This window comes from Pocillopora damicornis, chromosome 2, assembly GCF_964200805.1.
Source record: "Pocillopora damicornis chromosome 2, jaPocDami1.2, whole genome shotgun sequence".
NCBI lineage: Eukaryota > Metazoa > Cnidaria > Anthozoa > Scleractinia > Pocilloporidae > Pocillopora > Pocillopora damicornis.
In genome coordinates, this window is record NC_142671.1 from 26,142,247 (window position 1) to 26,169,095 (window position 26,849).

The 26,849-nt window shown below is 37.1% G+C and overlaps 1 protein-coding gene across 1 annotated transcript in view; it reads left to right on the forward strand.

The window, feature by feature from the left end:
* Nucleotides 1-26,849, forward strand: part of LOC149050515 (uncharacterized) — a 46,542-nt gene that overhangs the window by 9,330 nt on the left and 10,363 nt on the right. Inside the window, exons 13-23 of the mRNA XM_089192935.1 lie at nt 18,952-19,014; nt 19,312-19,343; nt 21,430-21,467; nt 21,849-21,921; nt 22,425-22,619; nt 22,758-23,055; nt 23,736-23,818; nt 24,474-24,668; nt 24,840-25,137; nt 25,814-25,896; nt 26,557-26,751. Coding sequence (XP_089049061.1) covers nt 18,952-19,014; nt 19,312-19,343; nt 21,430-21,467; nt 21,849-21,921; nt 22,425-22,619; nt 22,758-23,055; nt 23,736-23,818; nt 24,474-24,668; nt 24,840-25,137; nt 25,814-25,896; nt 26,557-26,751 — 1,553 coding nt within the window. The remainder of the gene's footprint in view (nt 1-18,951; nt 19,015-19,311; nt 19,344-21,429; nt 21,468-21,848; nt 21,922-22,424; nt 22,620-22,757; nt 23,056-23,735; nt 23,819-24,473; nt 24,669-24,839; nt 25,138-25,813; nt 25,897-26,556; nt 26,752-26,849) is intronic.

The window sequence follows — 26,849 nt, forward strand, 5'->3', positions numbered from 1 at the left end:
TGATTTCCATGCTAATGCGTTAAGCGGAATCAAGTGACAAATATTTTTATGTTTGTATTTACGGGCGAAATATTTGAAGATTATTGTCTTACCGAAACGATTGATGAGATTGGAAACATGCCGTTGCACTTAAAAGTTGTCCATTAAATTTTGAATCTTGTCGCGCCGTAAAAGTGAAAGCGCTTGTCCAAATATCTTTAAACTGCTCGAAAAAAAAAGACACAAAAGCTGGTTTCTTCTTGTTCAAGAAACTGTTTAAGCATTCTTGTGACTTCTTTTTGATTTTGACGAGACCTCTGTGAAAGATCTACTTTGAGCAGAGGCGTCCAGAGCAATTTAGAGAAAAATATTGCATTACAGGTAATTTAGCGTAACGACCAGTAAACTTCTATTCACGGCTCGGATTACTGTCTTTCAATTTCACCAAAGTAACAATAAAAAACCACCCGCTACCTGCAACTGAGAAGTGTTGACGGGGAAATCTTGAGGTGTTTCAAAGTACCACCGAACAATATCGGTAAACATAGTCTTGTAATTGGTTTTTCAGGGGAAGATGGCTCTGAATGACATGGAGAAGTAAGTAAAATAATATAATTATTCGCTTATCAGCAATGGTTAGAAGACTGTTTCTAAGATGAAGTTTTCTGAGAGTGTAGCCCTGCTGAGAGGCTGGGTTGAAATCATGGTCACAGAAACGCTTGAATTTTTGGAAATGAAGATCTATAGCCCGTTATCAGTGGAGAAAATAGAGGAAAAATCTATAATAAGCAGTCGAAATACTTCTCAAGTTTTTTAATCTGGTAAATTTGTAAACCATGCAGTTCAAATTTATTTACAAATTAAGGTGAGTGGAAAATTTCGAGGTGAAAATTTTACCAAAATTTCTTTCTAAAAATGCAAATAGCACGTGTACTGAGAAATTTAGCTACAAATTTTTCTCAGAGAAAATTCCAATAGCTCCGTAATATCTAGATAATTTGATTACTTGTCGACATAATAACAAAGAGTTGATCATCTAAAAAGTCTTAGTGAAGCTTTTTTAATTTTTAAGTAAATTCAACCATTTAGTAGATCACGACTTATTAAATTATTTAAGTTCATAAACCTTACTGGAAGAGTAAAATTCCATTTTGTATTTCACTTTTTACAGCAAATTGGAGGATGCGAAGAAAGCTCTAGCAGATGTAAGTATACTTGAAGAAATGTCAGCATTCACTTGCAGCACTTTAATTTGTTTTCAGCCTTAGAAATCTGAAATTATTCATTTCAGCTTTTCTTGTAACTTGTAAAGAAGTGCAAACTATCTAATCAACTGAACTTGTCAGCGTGATTGAGTATGTCTTAGGATGTGGGTCCTGATCAAATTATTCAAAAAGCTGAAAAAAAGATCCCCCTCTCTGATCGTCTGTTGAAATTGGAATACTACGACTTTATTATGGCACAAGCAAAGCGTATTTAAATGCATGTGAACGTTCATCACCGCATGCAAAGTGTCGATTCCCGGTTGAATTGATTCATTTTGTTTCATCAGAAACGTTTAATAGCCATATAACTATAAATTTGATAACCTCGACCGTTCACTTGTTTTTAAAAACACCTCAAATCTCGGCTTCAGTTTGAGATATCAAGGACATCATTCTCGGTTATTAAGTAGTTAGAATGGATTGCCTTTTTTGGGAACTTGTCAAAGAAACTACTGTCTTGATTTTCCCATCACATTGTCAAGACAAACTTACTATCCTAGGGGCTGTTAAAGATTGTAAACAACAATATAATTTAGTTTAAAATTATAATTAGGACCTTTCTGCACTGGCGACTGAGTTGTTTATTTAGACAAATTTTCTTTCATCACGAACATTTTACAAGTGCGGATGGTTTGTCGCAACTTCACAAATTTTGGCCAAATCAGACATATCTTCAAACGCACCGCCGATAAACCAAACTTTTATAACCTTGTCAATCATTTGTCGTAAAACTATGACAAGTGTGTAATTGAACTGAAATCAGTTTACTAGAAAGGCAAAAATTGTCATTTGCTGCAAAACTCGGGCATTTTATATTTTGAAAACGACTTAGGACCAATCTGGGAAATTGATTTGAAATTGACGAAAATCCGCCTAATTTATAACCTAAAAACGTAAGTAGGTAGCTCTTGCTGAGATAACTCGGCCTACAATCCTCTGAAATCGTCTTTACACATAACTTTAAGTTCTTGAAACTCCCAAGGATGGGTATTGTGATAGGAGTGATATTACCCTTTAGACGGTCTTTGCAAGAACTACTGAAACAATATCAACATCCCGTTACACTTAAAACAGCAAGCAATCCAAATGTTATACCAATATCACTGACAAACACTGCATTTCTCTTTTGCTAGGGTAAAAGAAATCAAGGAAAAAGAAAAAGGCTGGACGTATTTAAATGTCTTTAATTTACCTCTTTATTTTCTTTTATTATTGATGTCAATTATTTTTTCACGATGTACTGCAATTTTTCATCCTCTTTTCAAATTTTTAATACTTTTCCTACGATCTTTTTAGCTTAGACAATACCTTCCTTTGTTCGATTTCGGTTTAGAAGTTTTTATTATTACTGGTGTCAATTATATTTATGTGACGTGCTACAGCTTTTCATTCTCTTTCGCCATTTATTAATGCTCTTCCTACGATCTTTTATCTTAAACAGTACCTTTATTTTTTTTGGGTTCAGTTTTAGAATTTTTTTTTATTACTGATGTCAGTTATATTTATACGACGTGCTGCAATTTTCCATTCTCTTGGTATTTAATTCCTTTCGCAATTTAATGTTCTACGATCTTTTTATCTTAGAAAGTACTTTTCTTTTATTAGGTTTCGGTTTTAGAAGTTTTTTATTGCTGATGTCAATAATATTCATAAGACGTGCTACAATTTTCAAACTCTTTGTTTTTGAATTCATTTCGCAATTTTTAGTGCTCTTCCTACCATCTTTTTATTTTAGGAAAACCTTTCTTTTGTTCAGTTTCGGTTTTAGGAGTTTTTTTTTTATTACTGATGTCAATTACATCTATATGACGTGCTGCAATTTTTATTCTCTTTGTTTTTGAATTAATTTCGCCATTTTCAATGCTCTTCCTGCCATCTTTTCATCTTAAGCAGTACCTTTCTTTTGTCCGGTTTCGGTTTTAGAAGTTTTCCATCGTCAGAAACTTCACAAGTGTGGCTATCATTGGTATCTCAGGTAAGAAAGATTCGATTCTCATCATAGTGGCCTCAACCAAAATTATCAGTTGCAAAGTCTTTTCACCAGTCGACCTCCACAAATCGAACTTGACCGACTTGTTACCACTATCGTTGGATTTTCTCTTTCCATGCACAAGGGAGACTCGCTGTTCACTGCCTGAGTAATGTTTTACTCAGGTAGAATTACACCATCTGTGCTTCATCATCAACAACTTACAGTAAGCTCCACCACCACTGGAAGATACGACCTCGGTCAATTACCCTGCCTCACCACAAGGTCGCAACCAGACCACCTCCACCAACACTGCCGGATTAGCTGCGTCTACCAATACAGTAAACTGAAGACGGCCTCAGCCAGCACAAAGAGCGAGACCACTTCATCCTGAGCACTCAACCGGGCCACTCTTTCGGCACAACTAACTGTGCTTTCTCGACCAAAGCAGCCAAATGGAGGGCATCTCCTCTACTTCCGGTAGCACAACCAACTTCATTACAGAATCACAGCTGTGATCACATACTGCTTCAGACGACCTCTTTCTTCCCTACAACTGCTTTTCATCAACAAATTACGACTGATAACTCTCCCTAACTTCTACCTAAAATGAAAGTTTCTCTAGTCAACAGTTCGAGCCACTGAGGATAAATGTAGAAGGTGACTGGAAAGAAAGGAAAAGGAAAAAAAAGAGTTCATGAACTAAATTTTCTTCGCGAAAGGTTCGAGTTATTGTCAACTGTATCCTACGTTTTAAGTGGCTGATTCTATAAATTATTTCTATCTTGGGCTCTTCCCTTCTTCATTCACAGCTTAGAGTGTGGAGTATACGACTTGTTTCACGGAGTTCATTTGCTTGTTTACTTCGCATCAAAGCCTCATAGAATTACTTGCTTCATCCTTGTCATAAATGAAACAAACCGAACCGAAACTCGAGTTATTTCATCTCGTTTGCGACAATGACCGCTTATCATCCCTTGCATTGTACCAAATGCCTTTGGCATATCAGCACTAAAAAGGTTGGTAGGTACGCATCGGCCAGTTGGTCCGACAGTATACTTAAGTACTCCTGTGGATTATTCTAGATGGTATGTCTTAACCGCTGGCGTATAAACCTCATGTCTTCTCCAATATGCTGTCACATCTCTGCAGTGGTCTTTTTAAGCTAAGTCACGCTTATTGAAATTCTTGTTGTGCAGCTTTTGCCAGCCTATAAATGTAAATGTATTTCTCCAAAGGAAATGCCAGATAGGTGTGAGTTTTCAGATCTCTTTCGGTTTCTAATTTTTTGTTTCTGTCATGGAGCTAATTGTGGGTGCATGCCAATAGATGCTGAGATTTCCTCTATCCCGTACATGAATGGTGAGTCAAACGATCTTTGTTCCACTTTTTCCTTGATGCTGTGGGAAGAGCCCTCATAGAGTGCTTGTGGTCGATAGTGATGATTGCTTCCTTGATAAAGCTATTTTCACTCTCTTGAAGTTGTGGTCCAGCCAAACTCCTTTCAACCAACGTTCACCAGGCGCTGAAATGGTTGCTTATTGGTGCGCCATAACTCCAGTATCATTTCCAAAGAGGCAATTGTCAACTATAACCAATGCTTATTACTTTAACTGTGCTGTTGATCTTGTAAGAGTACCTATTCGTTCATGTTCCAAAGGGAGAAGCTGACAAAAGCTTTGTACAGCACAGTCTGAGCTCTCTTTTCAATTCTTTAATGATGAGTAAGACAGTAATTTTGTTAGGGACTCTAAGAGTCCTTTTTCTTTATGTCCATCCCGCTAACTTCCCCCTTGGACGATTTAAGAGGTTCTTTATTGTCCTGAATGGAATGCAAAGGATTGCACTCTGTAGAGCACTTTCCTCTTTCTCAGTGGCCGTCTGGACATTCGAGGCTGGGCTTTCAGTCTTTTGGTATTTACCATTCTTCAATCCAATCTGGTGTGCAATTACAATCTAAGAGGGTTATTTTACCACCCTTTTTTTTTTCTCTGCGGATTTTGTGACTTTCAAAGTTGCTGCCGTCATACGGAGTAAATAACTTCATTCTGTTACCTAATGAAGCTGATGAAGCTGAGGGAGAATGGGCGAGCGGGAACCAATTTTCTGGAGGATCTTCAAGAGTTCGTACGTATTCTCTACGCGGAATTGAATGGTAGAATCGGCGGAGGTAAACTGAGTTATTCGTTGTTTTCTGAAACTCTACTTCCTGCTTTAGCTTTTCCCGTTGCAAGTACTCCTTTCCTCCTGCGTCGGTAAAGGAACTCTTCGGTCAGTACCATGAGCTTTTTGAAAGGGAAAAGCTGATAAAAGCATTGTACAGCTCAGTTTTGGCTCTGTATCCACTCATCAATAATGGATAAGACGATGATATTTGAGTGGCTTTGGAAAACTTTTTCTTATCTCTCCATCACTATAACCTCCCCACTGAACAGTTTAAGAGACTCGTTGTGGTTCTCATGGGCATGCAGAGTGTTATTCTCTGTACTGCACCATCCTCTTTTAAAGCGGCCGTCTCCTTGACCTTGGCCTTCTCCTTGACTGTGTTGGCCGAGGCGGCCAATTCGGTCGTGTTAGTCGAGGTTGTCTGGTCAAATGACCAATTAGGCGGGAAAGGCAGAATAATGGTTGATGCCGATGGTTGTGGTGGTCGAGCTAACTGCTGCCACCTTTAGAATGGTGAAGTAGGAACAGTGACCCCTTTGCATGTGATTGAGAGGTACCATCATGTATCGTGTTTTTTTTTTCAGTCTGGTTGGGTTGATTTGTGGTGGTCGCCCAGTGCATTGACATGCAGCTGATTCTGTTGGATGTGGTCACCATGTTGTGCATCAAGTCCTTCTTCTCTGAGAAAGTCAATATTTGGCCACATATTTGATAGGCTCTGGTCCTAGAATCTTCTGAAAACGAAACCGAACTGAATTTCATTTATTTTGCAAGTGTTTATTTGAATGTCTATAAGGTTTTTTTTTTTATTTATACTCACAACCTTCGTTTAATAGGTTTTCATACTTATCTGTTCTGAATTATTGCAGCACGTCATGGTTATCATTTAGTATTTTTTTCATATGCATAGTTTTTTTCTCTTGTTTAAATTATTATTATCATTTCAGCCTCTACTCTCGTTTCATTCAAATGTCATTGCTTTTTATCCAAAATTTTCTTAAACTGTGCTGAATTTTATTTATTTTCCAAGTGTTTCTTTTAATGTTTGATTTTAATTTCTTTTTCACAGATTTATACTGACAACCTTTTTAAAATAAGCTTTCAAACTGCATCTGTCTTGAATTATTTCAGTACGCCACGGTTATCATTTTAGGATTATTTTCGTCTATATTCTTTCCTAAATTAACACACAATGTAACTCTTTTCATCTTATTTAATTTAAATGTAAGATTTTCTTAATTCTTTGTCAAATTTATGCTCAATTCTCTGCTACTCATTTCATTTTTAATCCAAAAACTTTGTATTATTGCAGCACGTCACTCAAAATTTTTTTCACAATAATATTTCAATTCTAGTACTCCGCCTATTATAAATCTAAAAGCTTTGTATTCTCAAGAAGGAATTTGCGCAGCAAGTAATTGTCACAATTTTAAGATTATTTTCCATTTTAATTAAATTATTATTTTTAAATAAATTTGATGTAGCACTGTTTTCAATTTAATGCTCTTTTTTCCGGCTTTATGATGAAAACTTTCTTGAAGTGCACGAGAAAACCAGGCGGAATCGGATGGATTGATCATGTTCAAATCTATATCAGTATGGGTTCCCTTAGGAAAATACCCATTTCCTGAAGTTTTTGCACAATGAAAGACAAGTTACTGTGACAGACATAAGTGCCATCTGTGAATTCAATCCACTGTGTTATATTCTATATCTATCAGACTTCAGGAACATTGAACTGTTTTAACTTGTCCATTTCATTTCTTCCCTATCCTCGCCCTAAAGTAAAGCCTGGTTTTGTCAAAGTCCAAAGATTGAAAATTTGAAGGCAACTGATTTCATTATCAGTGTTGACTTGAATTGCATATCTAAGCAAACGCTTTTTGTCTGTTTGATCAAATTCCAACCCACAACTTTGTTTAATTAACTTAAATTAATATGAAATCTAAAATATAATTAAAACCTGAACGAGGAAAGAATCTCTGAATAGCGCAACTTGAACTCTCTAAGAGAACTTTTTCGTTAGTTGATAATAACCATTAAAGAGGTACATAGTCCAACTCTTTAACAAAACCTAACACTCAATACATATTTGTGAGGTGCCTCAGTTCCAACTACAGCCTTGGCATCAATCGTCAGAATGTACCAGATCCGATTTGCCTCTAGCTTCGTTGGCTTTTTTGAAATGCTGTTGAAGCGGGATGAAAGCCTTAGGAAAGATCGATCAATATTATTGGATTTTTACTGTTTACTTTTACAATTGATGTGGAAGAATTTTGGAGAAGCTGTTTAGAAAAAAATCTAAGTGGACAAAGGAAGTAGATAGAGTTTTTAATGAAACAATCACGGTTTCGGTAAACTTTTTCCAAGTCTAAGGATTAAAATTTTTCAATTTTTACGCCTAACGGCTGAAATTTATGGCTGTTTTACGGCTTTTAACCCCATTAAGACCCTCAGGTTTGCATTCGTGGGGAAAAATTTTATTTGGCGCGAACAGTTGCGAACGCCAAAGTACTGTGCGCATAGTAAAAGAAATTTGGAAAAAGGGGGGATTTCAATACTAACAAAAGAAAAGGCTTGTCTTATTAGAAAGGGACTCACGATGGAGCTTTAGTCCAGAAAAAATGTTGCCCAAGCAAGATAGCTAAATGCGATTCCGTGGGATACGTTGGCAACTGAGCGTAGCATTGAAAGCGATTGTGCAGCAACAGTAAACTACCATGATCAGATGATTAGTCAGTTGGCTCAGCCGAAGAAATCACTGTAGAAAATTTTAGTATTAAATAAACAGTAACTGGCTTTGTAGTTGAAAATAGCGAAGAGGAGCGGCTCAAAAACCTTTGGATTTTTCTGAAACAAACTGGAACTCCACCTACTGATATCCTCGTGTTTCTCATCGCTTGTTTCATCCCTTCAAAGAGCAACAACTTGGTAAAAACAATCACCATTTTTCGCTAATAACGACTTCTCTCCTTTGAGGACGTATATTTTCAGCCTTCGTAATTTGTTTATCAAACACGTTAATAAGTAGGAAAACAGGCTATTCACACTTTTTTTAAAAATCGTAGTTACCAAAACAAGGAATGACCTAAAATGATCCTGACTGATGTGTACAATCACCTAAAGTAATCTATAACGGATTACACAACTGAGTGCTTACCCAAAGAAAGACTAATATTATGCCAACTTGTACAAAAAGCTGCAAATATATCTCGCAAATGGTTAACTACTGCCACAAAAAAGAACTACCACAATCCAATTACCTTGGGTAACTCGACACCAAGGCAGTTCGAAATCGGATCTCCTGAATTAACTCAAAGTTGAAAATGGAAACAAGATCAGAATCATTTATTTGATTTACCTCTCCGTTTTATTAATTCTTGGGTCATTACCGTCTGTCAAAAGCTAAACTAGCTTCATTGGTTTTGCTTTTGAAGTCTGAACCTATTGCTACAATTTTAATTTTATTTGAAGAATGTTCACGCACAATAATTAATATCTTAATATGCCCGACATAAGCATTGCAAAATTCAAAATGAAAACACAAAAGCGACTGTATCTATATCTATACAAAGACATCTCATGCGTGGAACCTCGTCACGATGTTTGTCGCGCGCAAATTTTTTATATTACCTTACGTCATATAGGAAGTTTTTGCATAAGTAGATCGCAGTGAGGCAGGATATTGTTTATTGACAAGGTTTGATAAAACAAAACTAAGTTTCATCTGAAAATGACAGGAAGAGAGGGAGAGGTTAGTTCATGTAATATAATATAATTGTTTATATCGTTATTCAGTTTAATTCTATAACAGACAGTTTTAAACGCCATTTTCGAGGACGCTAATTTACGTTACCTTTTCAACACTTAGCTCAATCTCTAAACGAGTTTCGAATTTCGAGTTTCAGTAGAATGTAAGATTTGTGTCTAACGAGCAGTTTTTGTTCCCATTATTTGCAATGTGCTGTTTCGTGCGACCTCGAGTGAAAAGAAAATAAGATGTTTTTGAGACAAAAACCAAACCTCTAGATATCTGGTAAAAATGTCGGCAAGATGGCCTACTACAATTAGATTCGGGATAACTTTTTTTTAGGTTTAAGTTAATGAAACAAACATAACAGTTAAGACGATGTATTATTTAACTTAAAGAAAATTGAAAACTTCTAATATAATCTTTAATGAGCACTTTGAAATCAAACGTGCCAGTCGAGACGAACCAAGATACAACCAGGTGCATCACTGTTGCAGGTCTCCCATTAAAGATTGTAATGCGCACAGGGCTTCTTTTTGCAGCATCCCATCGATTGGTGTCTCCTTTTGAAACACGAGAAACACGGGCTTGACTTTTAAAGGAAATCAAAATGTTTGCAGACGGGAATGATTAAAAAACCTACACGACGCACACTTCCTACTTTATCAAGAATACGATTATTGTTGTCTCACTAGCTGCTCTGCATCTTAGGAGACAGTCTTTCTATAACATTTCTTATGTCGTCCGGGCTTTAAATCTTGTTGAGATACCCGGTAGTTTTGAGGATGTTGGTGCAATCAAATCAGAGAATTGAAACACCAACAGATTCAGCATACTTCTGGGTTTAGGTACATACAGCTACGCACAATCTGTTGAGCTCTTCCCTTGTGTGTTGCTTTAACGAATACAGTCTGCCTGCACTTTCATGTTTATTTCCTTCGATAACAGTCTCGAAGTTATGCGCGAAAAATAAAATAAACTGGAGCGGATCAAATTCTGTTGGGAGCTCTGGGAGATCTCCTCGGGAGGATTGGCCTTGCGCGGAGCGGATAAGAGAGCATGGACACGACGCCAAGAGTAGTCCTTTCAACATTTACCTTAGCATACTCCTCTTCCCTGGCTACTGCCTTCTTGTGTTTCTTTTCCAGTTTAAGCTGGTCAAATTGATCATTAGTTAGAGAAATCATGAGAGGTGAAAAGAGTAAGAAAAAAATTTGTCTGTACCTTCTAGGAAAACATTGAATGATTGAATTTGAATTCAAATCTCAGTGAGCATTAAATGTTTTTATTATTTAGTGCCGACAACTAGAAACCTCTCTTTTGGTTAACAGGACGAGCGGGATTTTGCATACGGGCTCTTGAGTCAAGCGGAATTGGAGTAAGGAGAACTGTAGGTAAATCCATTGAACATTATTTATGAATACGTGTTACCTATTTTACGTCTTTTGGTTTTAATGGGTGTGCTTAAGGTTTGATGAACAAGGCTGAAGATCTGTTTTTCAACTGCAGTGTTATGACTAAAACCTGGTGAACTGTAAGAAAATCGATAAAGGTAGAATTTAGTTTTGATGTGCTTTGAATTTAGTTTTGTCCCTTCACATTCATTAAAACTGCTCTGCCTCTATTGGGAATGGGGGCGGCTTCTAAATCTTCATTTGAAAAGTGATTTTCACGTCATGTAAATATTTAAAGCATTATTTGTTAGGAAGCTTGTGGGGGGAAGCTTGTGGGGGCGAGTTTCTATTGTGTAACTTAATTAATTTTAAGAACCAGTCTTTTAACTCTTGCTCTACGTTCCGTCCAATTATTCATTTCTTATTTAAATGGAATCTTTCCGTGTATTCTTTTGGGTCTCTCCTATTTCCCTGGTTAAAGCAGACTGCCTTAAAATTACAATATAGTGCATCATTTGACTTCTCCTTTCTTGACCTTCGACGTAGTGGTGTAGTGGTACTTTTATAGTGATATCATTACCCTGAAATGGTATACGATAAATTTGTAAGTGCCAACACCTTGATACTTAATTTCTTTATCATTTACTGTGAACATTTTCAGAGCCTGACAAGTGTTACTGTTTCTCCTCAGCAAGATCGATGATGTTTAGCGTTAATATCTGGACTATTTAAATGGAGAATGAATATATTGATTTGTAACTGCTTATAATAAAAACAGATTTTTATAATTATTTGTGTTAGATTTAGAGCACACATTCAGCACTTTGGCTCTCCCAAATGACAGAATGGGAGGGGCAATCATATGGGGAAAGTCAGAGACTTCTGAAAGTAAACGCGGGGAAAATGTGAGTTTGCCTCTGTTGACAATGGAATGAGTAGGTGCACCCTGAACCTCCCTTCCCTTTCGCAGGGTGTGTTAGTATGGCAGCTATGTGGCTTTGGGCAGAAAGATCAACATACGTGTCAAATTGCAGAATTACGGACATTTGCGTGAAAGGGATTGCTTGATATGTGCTTCCAATCGGCAATGAACCATCTCAAGACAGCAGTAGCCTGCAAACAGGCTTCCTGTCAATTAAGGGAAGATTGGCGAAAAGGAATTGGAATTTAAGTTCCCTCCCCTGGACTGTTTGGTGGGAAGTAGGATGATGGCAGCAGGGCCAGCTAAGGCTCAAGATAACTCATGGATTTAACTTTATCAAAAATTAATTTTTTACACCTTTCATTCAGAATTTGGCAAACAGAAAAATGGAGCAATAAATTTTTTATCAAATCTTCCCTTTTTCTCTTGGGTTTGGTCAATTGAAGGTGGCTAATGGCGGATATTTACCGAGCCGCGAAGTGGTCATATTAATATCTACCGCCAGCCACTGACAATAAGGTGAATAGTTGTTTCAGTGTATACTAGAACAGTGACAAAATAGAACAAACGTATGATTTTACTCAGTTATTCCTGCAACAATCGCAATATTTTCAGGCTCAAACTCCATGCGCACTGCTCGGAAGTGAATAGTTGACAATTATTCATTAAGCGCGTTGGATATGAGATGGTAAATAGCCAAGATGCGCAAAAAATAATTGTTTTATTCAATTTCATTAGATCCTGGACATTTTTGATATTTGGAGCCTTTTTTCAGCTCTGCAATCGCGTTGCTGCGATACATTTCCGTTAAAGTTGACTCGGAATATGAGCTGATAACCGGAGTTGAGTGAATCATCAGAACATTCGAAATTAAAAATTCAATAAATAAACAATAGCCTCCATTTGGCGCGAAAATATGTACGGATACTTATCCTACGAACAGTTTTCCGAAAGTGTGTGAGCTTCGAGGAACAGATAATGTCCGAGGACAAATATTGGAACAGGCTGTCGTGCTTCTTATTCTTATTAGTCGTTAGTTCGAAAATTAAGGCAAGTGCTGATCGAAATTTCACAACCAGGCAATCCTTTCTCACTTTCGAAAAATGAAATGAACACCTCTTTAAAATGTATATTCAACTGTGGGTCGAACTAAACGGCTCACCTCTTTGAAACCTCCAATTTATTAATTTTAAAGCAATCAGTTATGTAGTCCTTTCATTAATCTCAACTAATTTAATTTAACTTATTACTTTTTTATGAGACGAATGAGATCTAGGTTTACAACATTCTTTAGGTGTCATGTATCACTTCTATCGTTATCATCAATTTATTCCCTTTCTTAAACTTTGCAGCTGGACGTTTTCCAAAGTAAGCATGGATATCGATGATCGCCGCTGAAAAATTTCTATTCCGCATAATAAACATTAAAAAAGAAAGAGCCGTTAATTTCTCATTTTCAACTTCCCATTTTCAATTTCCCATTTCATTTCTTATTCCCCATTCTGAGGAGCCCATTACTCGGAGCTTCCATCTTCCATACTTACCCTCTGAGTCAACCCTTTCCCGTATCTTTTTATTTTTAGAAGCACCTCCTACGGGGTTTTTCGCGGGCGTTTCCATAATAGCCAATCAGAAGAAAGCTGTGGCCCTCTATTGTTTACGTCACATGCAGGCCGCAAAGAAAGGATTTCAGTAATGGCGAAAAGAGCGGAAAGTTCATCCGACGAAAGTTCTAATATCTTAGATGCAACCTTCCGCCATTTTTTTAGGGTGTTATGCAAATGTCAGCGTGTTTTTGCGAGAAATTAAAGAGCTTCCCCACATATCTTAGTTCTAAAAATAAAAAGATACGGGAAAGGGTTGACCCAAGGGTACAATTGGTATGGAGACTCCGGGTAAAGGTCTCCTGCCATTCCCCATTCCTCAATCCTCATTCTACAATCCTCATTCTACAATCCCCATTCTACAATCCCCATTCTACAATCCCCATTCTACGATCCCCATTCTACAATTCCCATTCAACGATCCCCATTCTACAATCCCCATACTACGATCCCCATTCTAAAATCCCCATTCTACAATCCCCATTCCACAATCCCCATTCCACAATCCCCATTCCACAATCCTTATTCTCCTATTCCTGCTTTTAGTAACATCCGACAAACTCCAGCAAAAGACGCTGGGTAATGCCACATTTCAAGCGTGTGGCGAGTGTGCAATAGTTTAGTCAATCTTTTTACCTCCTTTCTGACGGAATTCTCCCAAGGTAAGACCGATTATTCTTAATGTATTTCTCGGCTCAATAAACAAACATTCATTAGCTTTTGTTGGTCAGCCACGACTCGGGACTCGATGCCAGCGTGGCTTTGCATATTGAAACAAACAGCGAAGTCTTGTCATATAATATTGTTTTAAAATAATATCATATTTAACCGAAATCCAAGGAATGTATTATTTTGTCATTATTGTTCCATTTAGAGCGTTTTATACATGGTTGTTACAGAAGAAAGAAAATATTTGCTTGTTTATGAAGTCGTACCAGAGGACACTCAAATGAAAACATCCTACGCAAGAAACAGCAAACTGTTCGAAGACATTTTTTGACACAAGTTTCAAAATAAGGATAAGAAACACAATAGCCTCTATTTTGCGCGAAAATTTGCTCTTATATTTGTCCTTGGACATTCATGATCTGTCAGGAGCCCATCACTTGATCTGTTCATTGAAGCACACATTTTTCCTTATCATCAGTTCATTCGTTCCTTGAATTTCGCCGCGCCCCTGAACGTATATTATTTGAAAGAGAACGTGGATATCGATGAAAAACAGCTGTTCCTCGTTAGTTACAGGGAGCCTAGAACAACAACAACAAAAAAATAACAATAATTTCTCGTTTTTAATTACCCATTTTGTTTTCCCATTCCCATTCCCCATTCCTGCTTTCAGTAACATAGGAATTTGTCTCATTTTCAAAATGGGGGACTTCGCCGCGAAAAGGTCGTCTCGGTGTCATACAGTGTCCTTCCTTGAGAATGGATCATATAGAGGACAGGGCAGCTGAATGAAAACCGAGCTAAATGGCCCTAAATTAGCTCAAGAAACTCACACGATGTAAAGGAACAGCTACTTAAGTGAGGTAACTTTGTCTAGATTTTTTACGTCTGCAGTGCTACCGTCTATTCCCGTATTTGCATATTTACGGAGCTTGGGCTTCCTGAGCTTTAAGAAGTGAATAAAGAGAAGATGGTTCGGTAAGTAAAGAAAAAAAAAACCCAAGCGAGTTCCATTAAATGGCGTCCTCGCTAACTCGAGCCACTTTCGATGTTACCCTGGGTAATTGGGGGTAATTTAAACCTTCTAGAACTTTTGCCTACACGATTTTACCCTGAGCAATTTGACATCTTAGGAATTCGAATTGGATCTCCCTGATTTAATTCAGCGTCGAAAATGGAAACGAAATTCTAACGAAATTCTAAATTTCTAAATTCTTAGGTCATTCCCACTTGTTAAGAGCTAAACTCGCTTTACTGGTTTTGCCTTTAAGGTCTGAACCCATTGCTACAGGTTAATTACATTTGCAGAACGTTCACATACAATATTTGATATCTTCATATGCCCGACATAAGCATTGCAAAATTCAAAATGCGAACACGAAAGTGACTGTATCTAGACCAATGCTAAGACATCTCATGCGTGGAACCTCGTCACCATGTCCGCCGCGCGCAAAATTTTATATTACCTTACGTCATAAAGGAAGTTTTCGCAGAAGTACATCGCAGTGAGTCAGGATATTGTTCATTGACTAGGTTTGATAAAACAAAACTAAATTTCATCTGAAAATGACAGGAAGAGCTGGGAGAGGTTAGTTCATGCTTTGTAATGTAATTGTTTATATCGTTATTCACTTTAATTCTATAACAGACAGTTTTAAACGCCATTTTTGAGAACACTAATTTACGCTACCTTTTCAACACTTAGCTCAATCTCTAAATGAGTTTCGAATTTCAGTAGACTGTAAGGTTTGTCTAACGAGCAGATTTTGTTCCGATCACTTTCAATGCGCTGATTTGTGCGACCTCGAGAGAAAAGGAAATAAGATGGTTTTGAGGCAAAAACCAAACCTCTAGATATCTGGTAAAAATGTCGGCAACATGGCTTTCTAGAATTAGATTCTGAATGTTTTTTTTCAGGTTAAAGTCAATGAAACAAACATAACAGCTAAGACAATGTATTCTCTAACTTAAAAAACAAGAAATTGAAAACTTTAATATAATATATCTTTTAATATAAATAACGGTAACGACGACAGGAAATATCCTCAGCGCTTAACATTGGGCGTCTTGCAAACTGAAAACCGTGGCAACAACATATCAACAATCTTTCCGCACGAACTTTTTGATACATTTTATCTCAATAAGTGGAGTATGATCGGTAAATATCGCAAAGAAGGTTGCAGATCTACTGATCTCGATGAATTACAATATAGAACGCTTTTTAACAAAATATCGTAAAACGAAACCAAAGTAATCACAACAGCAAATCAGATGGACGGCAAATGCCTTGAAGATGAGAACTCAAAGTAAAACCAATCAAACTGCCTGAAGCGCGGGAAAACGTGAGAGACCATGTGGTGATTGGTTTAACTTTTGTACCTGATTAGTAGAAAGAGTGGCGCGAGTTTTCTGGTCGCTGCGATTGACGTATGAAGTCACCGGTATGTGGCATGTCAGATATCGGCCATTTTCGCTGGCAATCAAATTCGTCGCCATCGGCGAATTAATTCATCGAGTATCTCTTCGGCTTAAGAGACCTCTTGACAGTTATTCGACAAGGTTGAGCAAACTATCGTGATTTGACAGCATAACATATTATTCATCACTGTTTAAATTTCATGAGAATTGCCAGGAAAGGAAAAGAAAACAAAAGGAAAAAGAGAATTTCATTTTACCCTTCTAAGAAAAAATTGGTAGTCTATTTCGATTCTATCTTATTGTTCGTAAGCGATATTAAATTTAAATAAAAACTCCGCGAATTCTCCATGAATGGAATAACTTGCACACGCAAAGTCGCTAAAAAGTGCAACTCCAGCTTGGAGAGAGAAAACAAATAAAAACGGCTACTCACATAACCCATAGTCCTACGCGTAATTTCGCGCGAGCTTCCAAAATTTAAATGTCTGAGCACGCGTTACGCGTCACGCGTCACGTCAGTTGGCTTTTATTTTAAAACATTTTGCCTTCCCATAGCATGTTTCTGAATTACAGTTGAGATGTTTCAGTTTTTTAATTGGTCAAATGACAATCTTGGCTACATACTCAAATTTTAAAAGCTACACGGGTGTGGCCATCACGGGTGTGGCCATGATATACTGCAACAATTCGTCCTCATGGTCAACTTTGTTTTGGAGTGTCGAGCATAATCACAAGGTCTACGTCTCCAATTCTTACGTCAGAAAACACTTAGCGATTTTATTCGTTGATCGGCGAAAATCATCAGGCGCGACTTTCAACACTAATCGCCGCGATTGGCTTATAAAATCGTTGATATCTGGCATGTCACTTTGTATTAGCGGCTTAATGTCCTAAGAGCAGGAACACATTATCTGCGGCGCCATTTCCTCCAATCGCCATCTTTGACGTCTAAGAAACAGAAGTGCTTCTGACAGATTCAGTGGCCACGTGTCCTCCCGTTTGGCCCGAGCGAAATGATGGTTTGGGGTTAGCACAACCTCGTTTGATGATCTGAACTCCGCCAGGTTAACGGACAGGGAATAACAGCGGGGACTCTACGAACACTGTGATCAGCTCCTCACCGGTCACCACTCGGACCCCTATTATATTATTATATCCCTACGGCATAAATGACTTTCCTTGCAGTTTTCAGTCTTTAAATTTGTGGGCTCCTCAAAAATGTGGGCAGCTGATGGATTGAATCTCCATATGTTAGTCAAAGTTCGAATGTCTTGCTCTGGAGTAATTGTCGGTCTAACAGCTTTATTTAACTCTTTAATTACCGGAGCCAGCGGGTACAATCTTCAAGTTAGCCGGTTGTCTTACACTGGAATGACATTTGTTTCAATACTTCAATGCAGAGCGCGAGCCTCTTTTCCGACAGTACGGGTGTTCTATGGAAGATCCGAGAGCGAAAAGATCTCCAACCTCAAGCCATGTTCGTTAGGGGATCAAGCGATTCTCTAAAATTTTGTCGCCCCATTCTAAGCCCTTTGGTCCCAAGTCCTGATGAAAAAGCATCCCTGGAAGAAGCTGCCAGAGCTGCCATTCCAGCAAGTCATGAACGGAATTGACCATCGAAAGTATACCACGCCTAGTACAAAGTCGATCTTTAATGAGCACTTTGAAATCAAACGTGCCAGTCGAGACGAACCAAGATATAACCAAGTGCATCACAGTTGCATGTCTCCCATCACAGATTGCAGTGCGCGCAGGGCTTCTTCTTGCGGCATCATATCGATTGGTGTCTTTTTCTGAAACACGAGAAATACAGGCTTTTCTTTTAAACGAAATCAAAACGTTTGCAGACGGAACTAATTAAAAAACCTACACGACGCACTCTTCCTACTTTTCAAGAATACGATTGTTGATGTCTCACCACATGCTCTGCATCTTAGGAGGCAGTCTCTCAAAAACATTTCTTATGTTGTCGGGGATTTAAACCATGTTGAGATACCCGGTAGTTTTGAGGATGTTGGTGCAATTTAACAAGAGAATTGAAACACCTACAGATTCAGCTTCCTCCTGGGTTTAGGTACAAACAGCTACGCACAATCTGTTGAGCTCTTCTTTATGTGTTGCTCCAACAAATACAATCTGCCTGCACTTTCATGTTTATTTCCTTCGATAACAGTCTCGAAGACATGCGCGAAAAAATATTAAACGGGGGCTTTTTTTCTCGATTACGAGTTTTTCTGCTGCTGATTTACGAATTCCTCCATCGCACGATTTTGTCTTTCAAGATTATAGTAGGCTTGGTCTCTAAGGCTAAATTCGTCATCAGGGTCTAAAGCAGAAGATCTCGGAACCGTTTTTTGCTAAGTCTTCTGACTCACGAGTACGATAATCGCATTATAAAACATGGATCAAATTCTGTTTGGAGCTCTGGGGGATCTCCTCGGGAGGACTGGCCTCGCATGGTGCGGATAAGAGAGCATGGACACGACGCCAAGAGTAGTCCTTTCAACATTTACCTTAGCATACTCGTCTTCCCTGGCTACTGCCTTCTTGTGTTTCTTTTCCAGTTTAAGCTGGTCAAATTGATCATTAGTCTGAGAAATCCTATGAGGTGAAAAGAGTAAGAAAAAAATTTGTCTGTATCTTCTAGGAAAACATTGAATGTTTGATTTTAAATTCAAATCTCAGTTTTTATTAGTTAGTGCATCTCAGCTTTTATTGTTAATATTGTAGTGCATCTCAGTTTTTATTATTTAGTGCATCTCAATTTTTATTATTTATTGCCGACAACCAAGAAACCTCTCTTTTGATTAACAGGAGGAGCGAGATTTTGCCTACGGGCTCTTGAGTCAAGCGGAATTGGAGTAAGGAGAACTGGAGGTAAATCCATTGAACGTTATTTATGAATATGTGTTACCTACATTACTTCTTTTGTTTTTAATGGGTTTTTTAATTTTTAATTTTTTAATTTTTAAGGCTAAAGATTTGTTTTTCAACTGCAGTGTTATGACTAAAACTTGGTGAACTGTAAGAAAACTGATAAAAAAAGAATTTACACCAAAAACACATTAGTAGATAATTAGATATGATAAATATCATTCTAAATGCTGTTACTATCGTCATTGTCATTGCTCATAAATGCAGTTTAGAATTTGAGCATTTATATCTCTGTCACAGATCGAAACACGAGGGTACAGACCCGAATCATTGTGAGTATCTTAGTTTATTTATGGGCAAAAGTTGTTACTTTACTAAAGTAAAAGCGAAGGAAATTATAAAGGAGAAGCTTTTTAACGTGGGTGGTTTTCTGAGAGCGAAGCTCAAGGAATACCAATAGCTCCGATAAACAGAAAATGTTCAAGGTGAAATATTTAAGAACACTTCCGCGCCAAATATAGATTATTGTGTATTCACAATCCATAGGATATTTTGGCTACGCGCAGTACAAATTTTTTTCGAACAGCTTTCTGACCCTTTATTGCTTTTGATTTTCAAATTTTTAGTTGAAAATTTGATAACACCATTTATTGTCTTTGTAGAGGGCACGGTAACGAATCTTGCAATCTGATTGGTTCTTTACCCGGTCAGTATTTTCCTATCTCTGCCCACGGGCCACGGTAACGCTTTCGTGAGTCGCCGAGTACATCCCAACTTTCGTTGTCATTTTTCATAAATATACCTCGTTTTCCGGCTGGGCAGTATTTTTAAGCAAACACGTCGGTCACTACCTCAAGCCGATAAATAACTTATGAATCCTCTCTTTTCTCTCTATCAAATCACTTTGGTTGGCAGAAAAATATTGGTTTCAGAATGAATTTGTATAAACAATAGTGTCATTACGTTGGTTGACAAGCGGCCTAAAAACCGTCTGCATTTAATTTTAGTCGTTCACAAAAAGTACCCAGAAAGTTGAAACGTGAGGTATTTGGTTACAGTTAAACTGAACGATGGAACTTTCATTCATTTAATATCTGAATTTTCTCGAGCAATTTGTTCATAGTGAAAGAGCGAGCGAAGTTTTAATTTAAGTTCTACAACAAATATACGCTTCTGGTGAGTCTTTCCAATTCCGTTCAATTTAGACATTTGTACCTTAAATTGCACAACAGAAATTGAAGGAATTTTTTGAGAAAAGGCCGCATTACATTCCCTTGTGTCTCGTTGGAGTGTGCCGTTCGAATTTAGTTTTCGTGAAGGAAAGATCAGAGTTAAACACGCCATTACAGCAAACAAACGAGCAAACTCTCACAACTTCAAAATAAAAAAATTGAATTTACTCACAATTACTTTCCTCGCCGTTTACTTAATGAACAGAGGTAAATCTTCGTACATGAATGAATGGTCGATGAGAGTGAATAATACTTTCCGTTAGAACATTAACTGATTTTGAAGAAAACATTGTCGTGACAGCCCTTGCCAAACTAGTTCTGTTGGTTTTCAAATGTTCCTACGCTTTTTTTTTTCTTGCGCGCTCTCTAATTGACAGGTGTCAGATTGTGACAGATACTTGTAAAAATAATGTTTCAAAGTTTGTTTGGAAGCCTTTTAAATCACCTTTATCGTTACGGAAATGAAAATGTTTCGCTGAGGCATCTCTCTTAAATTTGCATCACCTCTATTTTAACTACCATTTACTCACTCAAAAATTGTTCAGTTTATGGAAGATCTTGCCGTATTTACGGCCATAAATCATTCGGGTTCTTTCGGAAAGAATTTCGTCAAGTTTAAAAACAATAAATATGTTATTTACCGGCTAAGGGTCGGTCCGTATGGTGAAAAACTGTGACCTCGGTCTTGAAAATGCAAGACCTCGGTCACAGTTTTTCACCATACGGACCTCCCAGCCGGCAAATAACATATATATATCCCCCAGTTTTCGGCCGGGTGACACATTACATTTGATATATTAGAACGTGGAATATTCTTTTTCTGCAGTAATTATGGATAGTCACGCATCTTTTGATCCTCTGGGTATGGATTAAAAGTGCAGGAATCAAATTTGTCATGACAGAAGAGGCTACTCTTCTTTGTTTATTATTCTACCACATCGTAAGCAACGAAGAGCATTAGTTTGAATAATGTCAACCTAGATCTAATATTTGGCGATAATTTTATCAAAATTAAGTATTGGCTGATAGGTTAAACTTTAAGGACGTGAATGGAATACCGTGAGTGTTAGCAGGGAAGGTCAAAAGGAAAATCCGGGCAACTTCTTACTTTCAAGTATATTTTAGCATAAAAATGTAAAATAGAAGTCTTTGGTCTATTTTTCTCTTTTAATATAATACTACACAGGAACAGCAACGAAGAAAAGAGCAAGAAGAGCTCGAGAGGTATGAGTGTAAACGATAAAGGGAAATTCGATGAGAACTTTTAAATTGATGCTTAATCTAATCAATTTCATGATTTCATGTCTAGGTAACACAAAACGGATCATCCGTGAAGCTGCATTGATTTTAACATCGGCCTAAATTCAAATAAAGAAATAGTGTTTCAGTGAATCTTGTAACTGATATTTTCCCTAGAAATATTAAGCAACACTTCAGAGACGAAAAGTTGAGTTGTATTATTTGCAGTTTGGTGCGGAAGTTAGACTGATAATTAGCACAGGTTAAAAATGAATGGAACCCGTGTCACTTTGGAAAATCTCACGAGCAGTTGTAGCACTCAGTTCACTCTGACTCATTTATTCGGTTTGATTCATTCTCTTAAAGTGTGGAGGAGCTGCTTAAAATCAAGCACGAGCTGACAAAAGAAAGGGATGAAAAGCTGTCTGAAATTGCCAGAGTAAGGGTTTTTTATTTCATATTTTCCATTCAAATTTTCTTTCGCTCTTTTACATGCTCTGTGAATTTTCATGAGCCAGCAAATGTTCAACAAAAATTTCAACATAAAACCGTCTTTATACAGTAAGTTATCGCGTGCAGTTTAGTAACTTTGCAAAAACATCTACGTTATCGTGTTTTAAAAAAGTATGAAAAGTAAGACTCACAAATCCGTGCAAAGCAAATGCTAGACCCTGTTGTCATTTTTTGTAGAAACTGGTAAATATGGGGTCCCTTATAAATTTTTATGTCTGCCACAAATTTCCATGAAACCTCACAGACTCCTTGATATTGATATTTTTTAATAAATGTTTATTAACAAGCAACGAATATGATTTTTTTTCAGTAAAAAGTTAGAAAGCACAATGATCTTCTAAGTGGTCCATTAGATCTTAACTTGATAGACGACAGGTATCCATAGTTATACATTAGGTTACATTCGCATAACTTTTTTTTTTTTGACAGCTGAAAGAAGACATTCAAGTCCAAAGTAATAAAGCTCAGCGAGAAGCTAGAAAAGGAGAGGAACTTAAAAAGCAGTTGAGTCAAGCAAAGAGCGATTTAGAAAATAGAACTGCTGAGCTGCAGACAAAAGCAGAAAATCTTCAACGTGCACAGGAAGACATTACAAAATTTGACCAGCAACTCAAGGAAGAGAGGGTAAATTTGTTAAGAGTTTTTATTCAATTTTCATTTATCTTCAAAATAAAACTTTTAGGCTTCCCTTGGTCATGGATACTTCTTTAATTAGAGAGGAATGGCTTCCAAGTGGTGATGATAATATTTGATTTATTTTAGATAATGAATGAAAAAGCTATGGAGCATACAGATGCGTTGAATGCTCGCCTAAACAAAGTCCAGCAAGATTTTGATCAGCAACTTGTCAGCATTGATCGGCTGGCCACGGAAAACGCACAGAAAGGTGCCGAGTTAAAGGCAAAGGAAGACGAGATAAACGGACTGAGACAGGAAACACTACACCAAAGTGCAATGGCAGAAGCCATCCAGAGAAAGCTGAGAGCCATTGAGGATCTGAAGATTGAGGTTGAACAACGCGAAGAAACTCTTAAAGGACAAGTTTCTGGCTTGAAAAAAGGTTAGTGGAATGATGGTATGAAAAGAGAATGTTTGTCTTTTTTGAAACTAGGCAGATCTCAGACATATCTGGCTTTCCCTTTCCCTTTTCCTCAGTTCTAGAGTAGCCCCAACAAGGCAAAGTCACCTAAATCAAGATTTTGCTGTAGATTTAAGGGACTTACACATATAGACAAGGTCAACTACAAATTGCAGCTTTTTCCAAGTATTATCCTATAAATAAGTTGTCTTTGTTGTATGATTAGTACTAAGGTGAGCTGCAATTTATGCAACGGCAGGAAAGAAGCTTTTCCAGTCTCCCAGACACTAGTTGTGTGCAACTACCAACTGAGCTACTAAGCCACAGACTGGTAGCGGGGCACAACATAAAGGATCCTTATGATGATAAACTTTTAGTTCAATGTTAGAAATTATGTTGCTATTCATTGTGGTGAATATTTTGATAGATGTTGTAGGGTTTGCGTCACGATATGGAGTCAGGCAAACAATTCATATTGATTGCCTGACTCAATACGGTGAGATAAACGATAAAACATCGATTAAATTCTTTAGTTTTCGTTAAAATCTATGTCATTACAAATAATGATAATTAGATTGTCAAACATACTCACCAATTGAGATTACTCAAATGAGATGTAACCATTACAATCTATAAACTCTCCCTTCCTTTATTGTAATCAGAACTTGAATCAAGCAGAATGGAAGCTGAAGCAGATAAAAAAGCCATCGATGATCTTGTCTGCGAAAGGGACATCCTTAACCAGGTACTTTACTCTTATCGATTTTACTCTTAATCTGGGCTTAGGAGTTTTGTGGTTTCGGTTTTTAGAAGGGAATGTTATGTCTAATATTCGATTTTATTTTTGTGAATAAACCTTTTAAAAAATTTTGAATTTGGATCAAGTGGTTCTTGTTGTCGGACCTCATCCCGTTTGCTGTGTTTTGAATGAACCTGGAGTATTTATTTTCCTCCGCTAGCAAATATCTGTATTCCAAATTTTGAAGACAAAAACATCTTCACACAGTTGCTCATCGTGTGTTCTTAAGTAAATTATTAAAGTTAGCGAAAATGCAGTTTTTGACTCATTACAACGTATGACTCTAAACTTGCCAATCTATATCAAGTAAGTGCTATACCCTGTTGTCATTGTGTTGTAGAAACTGGCAAATATAAGGTCTCATATAAATCTTGATATGTTTGCCACAAATGTCGATGAAACCTCTCCGACTCCCCAATATTGCTATGTATATAATAGCAATGGTTATTAAAAAGCAACGAATATGATTTTTTTGTTCCAGTAAAAAGGTTAGAAAGCAAGATTATCTTCTAAGGTGTCCATCACATTTTAAAATTAATGGAAACAGTTTTCCATAGTTATACTTTTGGTTAAATTTGTAGGATTTTTTTTGTTTCCACAGTTTAAAGTAGACATCCAAGTCCAAAGTGATATAGCTCAGAAAGAAGCTAGAAAAGGAGAGGAACTTAAAAAGGAGTTGAGTCAAGCAAAGAGCGATTTAGAAAATAGAACTGCTGAGCTGAAAACAAAAACAGAAAATCTTCAACGTGCACAGGAAGACATCACAAAACTTGACCAGCAACTCAAGGAACAGAGGGTAAATTTGTTAAGAGTTTTTATTCCATTTTTCATTTATCTTCAAATGTTCATGTCAATGTTCGTGTGATAGAAAAAAAAAACTTTTAGGTTTTCCCCGGTCATGGATACTTCTTTAATTAGAGAGGAATGGCTTCCAAGTGTTGATGATGATATTTGATTTATTTTTTAGATAATGAATGAAAAAGCTATGGAGTATACGGATGTGTTGAATGCTCGCCTAAACAAAGTCCAGCAAGATTTTGATCAGCAACTTGTCAGCAGTAATCGGTTGGCCACAGAAAACACACAGAAAAAGGCCGAGTTGAAGGCAAAGGAAGAGGAGATAAACGGGCTGAGACAGGAAACACTGCAACAAAGTGCAATGGCAGAAGCCATCCAGAGAAAGCTGAGAGCCATTGAGGATCTGAAGATTGAGGTTGAACAACGCGAAGAAACTCTTAAAGGACAAGTTTCTGGCTTGAAAAAAGGTAAGTGGAATGATGGTATGAAAAGAGAATGTTTGTCTTTTTTGAAACTAGGCAGATCTCAGACATATCTGGCTTTTCCTTTTTCTCAGTTCTAGAGTAGCCCCAACAAGGCAAAATCACCTTAATCGTGATTTTGCGTGTAGATTTAAGGGACTTACAAATATAGGCAAGGTCAACTACAAATTGCAGCTTTTTCCAAGTATTATCCTATAAATAAGTTATCTTTGTTGTATGATTAGTACAAAGATGAGCTCCAATTTATGCAACGGCAGGAAAGAAGCTTTCCAGTCTCCCAGACACTAGTTGTGTGCAGCTACAGACTGAGCTACGAAGCCACACGCTGGAAGCAAGGCACAATTTAAAGGATTCTTATGACTATTAACTTTTAGTTCAGTGTTAGAAATTATATTGCTATCCATTGTGGTAAATATTTTGATAGATGTTGTATGGTTCGTGTCACGATATGGAGTCAGGCGAACAATTCATATCGATTGCCTGACTCAATATAATGAGATAAACAATAAAACATCTATTAAATTCTTTAGTTCTCGTTAAAATCTATATGTCATTACAAATGATGATAATTAGCTTGTTCGACATACTTATCAATTAAGATTACTCAAATGGGATGTAACCTTTACAATCTATAAACTCTCTCTTCCTTTATCTTATTCAGAACTTGAATCAAGGGAAAATCAAGCTGAAGCAGATAAAAAGGCCATCGATGATCTTGTCTGTGAAAGGGACATCCTTAACCAGGTACTTTACTCTTGTCAATTTTGTATTTAATCTGAGCTCAGGAGTTTTGTGTTTTTGGTTTTTAGAAGGGGATGTTATATCAAATATTTGATTTTATTTTTGTCGACAAATCCTTTGAAAAATTTTAATTTGGAGTCAAGCGGTTCTTGTTGTCGAACCTCATCCTGTTTACTGCGTTAGAAATGAACCTGGAGTATTTACATTCCTCCTAGTTAAACCACGAGCATATATCTGTACTCTAAATTTTAAAGGCAAAAACATCTTCATACAGTAGCTCATCGTGTGTTCTTAAGTACATTTTTAAAGTTAGAGAAAATGCAGTTTTTGACTCATTACAACGTATGACTCTAAACTTACCAATCTATGCCAAGGAAGTGCTCGACCCTGTTGTCATTTCTTTGTAGAAATTGGCAGAGATAGGGTCTCATATATAAATCTTGATATGTTTGCCACAGATGTCCATGAAACCTCTCAGACTCCCTAATATTGCTATCTTTATAAATGGTTATTAAGAAGCAACGAATATGATTTTTTTCTTCCAGTAAAAAGGTTAGAAAGCAAGATTATCTTCTAAGGTGTCCATCACATTTTAAAATTAAAGGAAACAGTTTTCCATGGTTATACATTTGGTTAAATTTGTATGATTTTTTATTTCCACAGTTTACAGTAGACATCCAAGTCCAAAGTGATCAAGCCCAGCGAGAAGCTAGAAAAGGGGAGGAACTTGAAAAGGAGTTGAGTCAAGCAAAGAGCTATTTAGAAAATAGAACTGCTGAGCTGAAAACAAAAACAGAAAATCTTCAACGTGCACAGGAAGACATCACAAAACTTGATCAGCAACTCAAGGAACAGAGGGTAAATTTGTTAAGAGTTTTTATTCAATTTTCATTTGTCTTCAAACGTTCATGTCAATATTCGCGCGATAGAAAAAAAAACTTGTAGGCTTCCCCTGG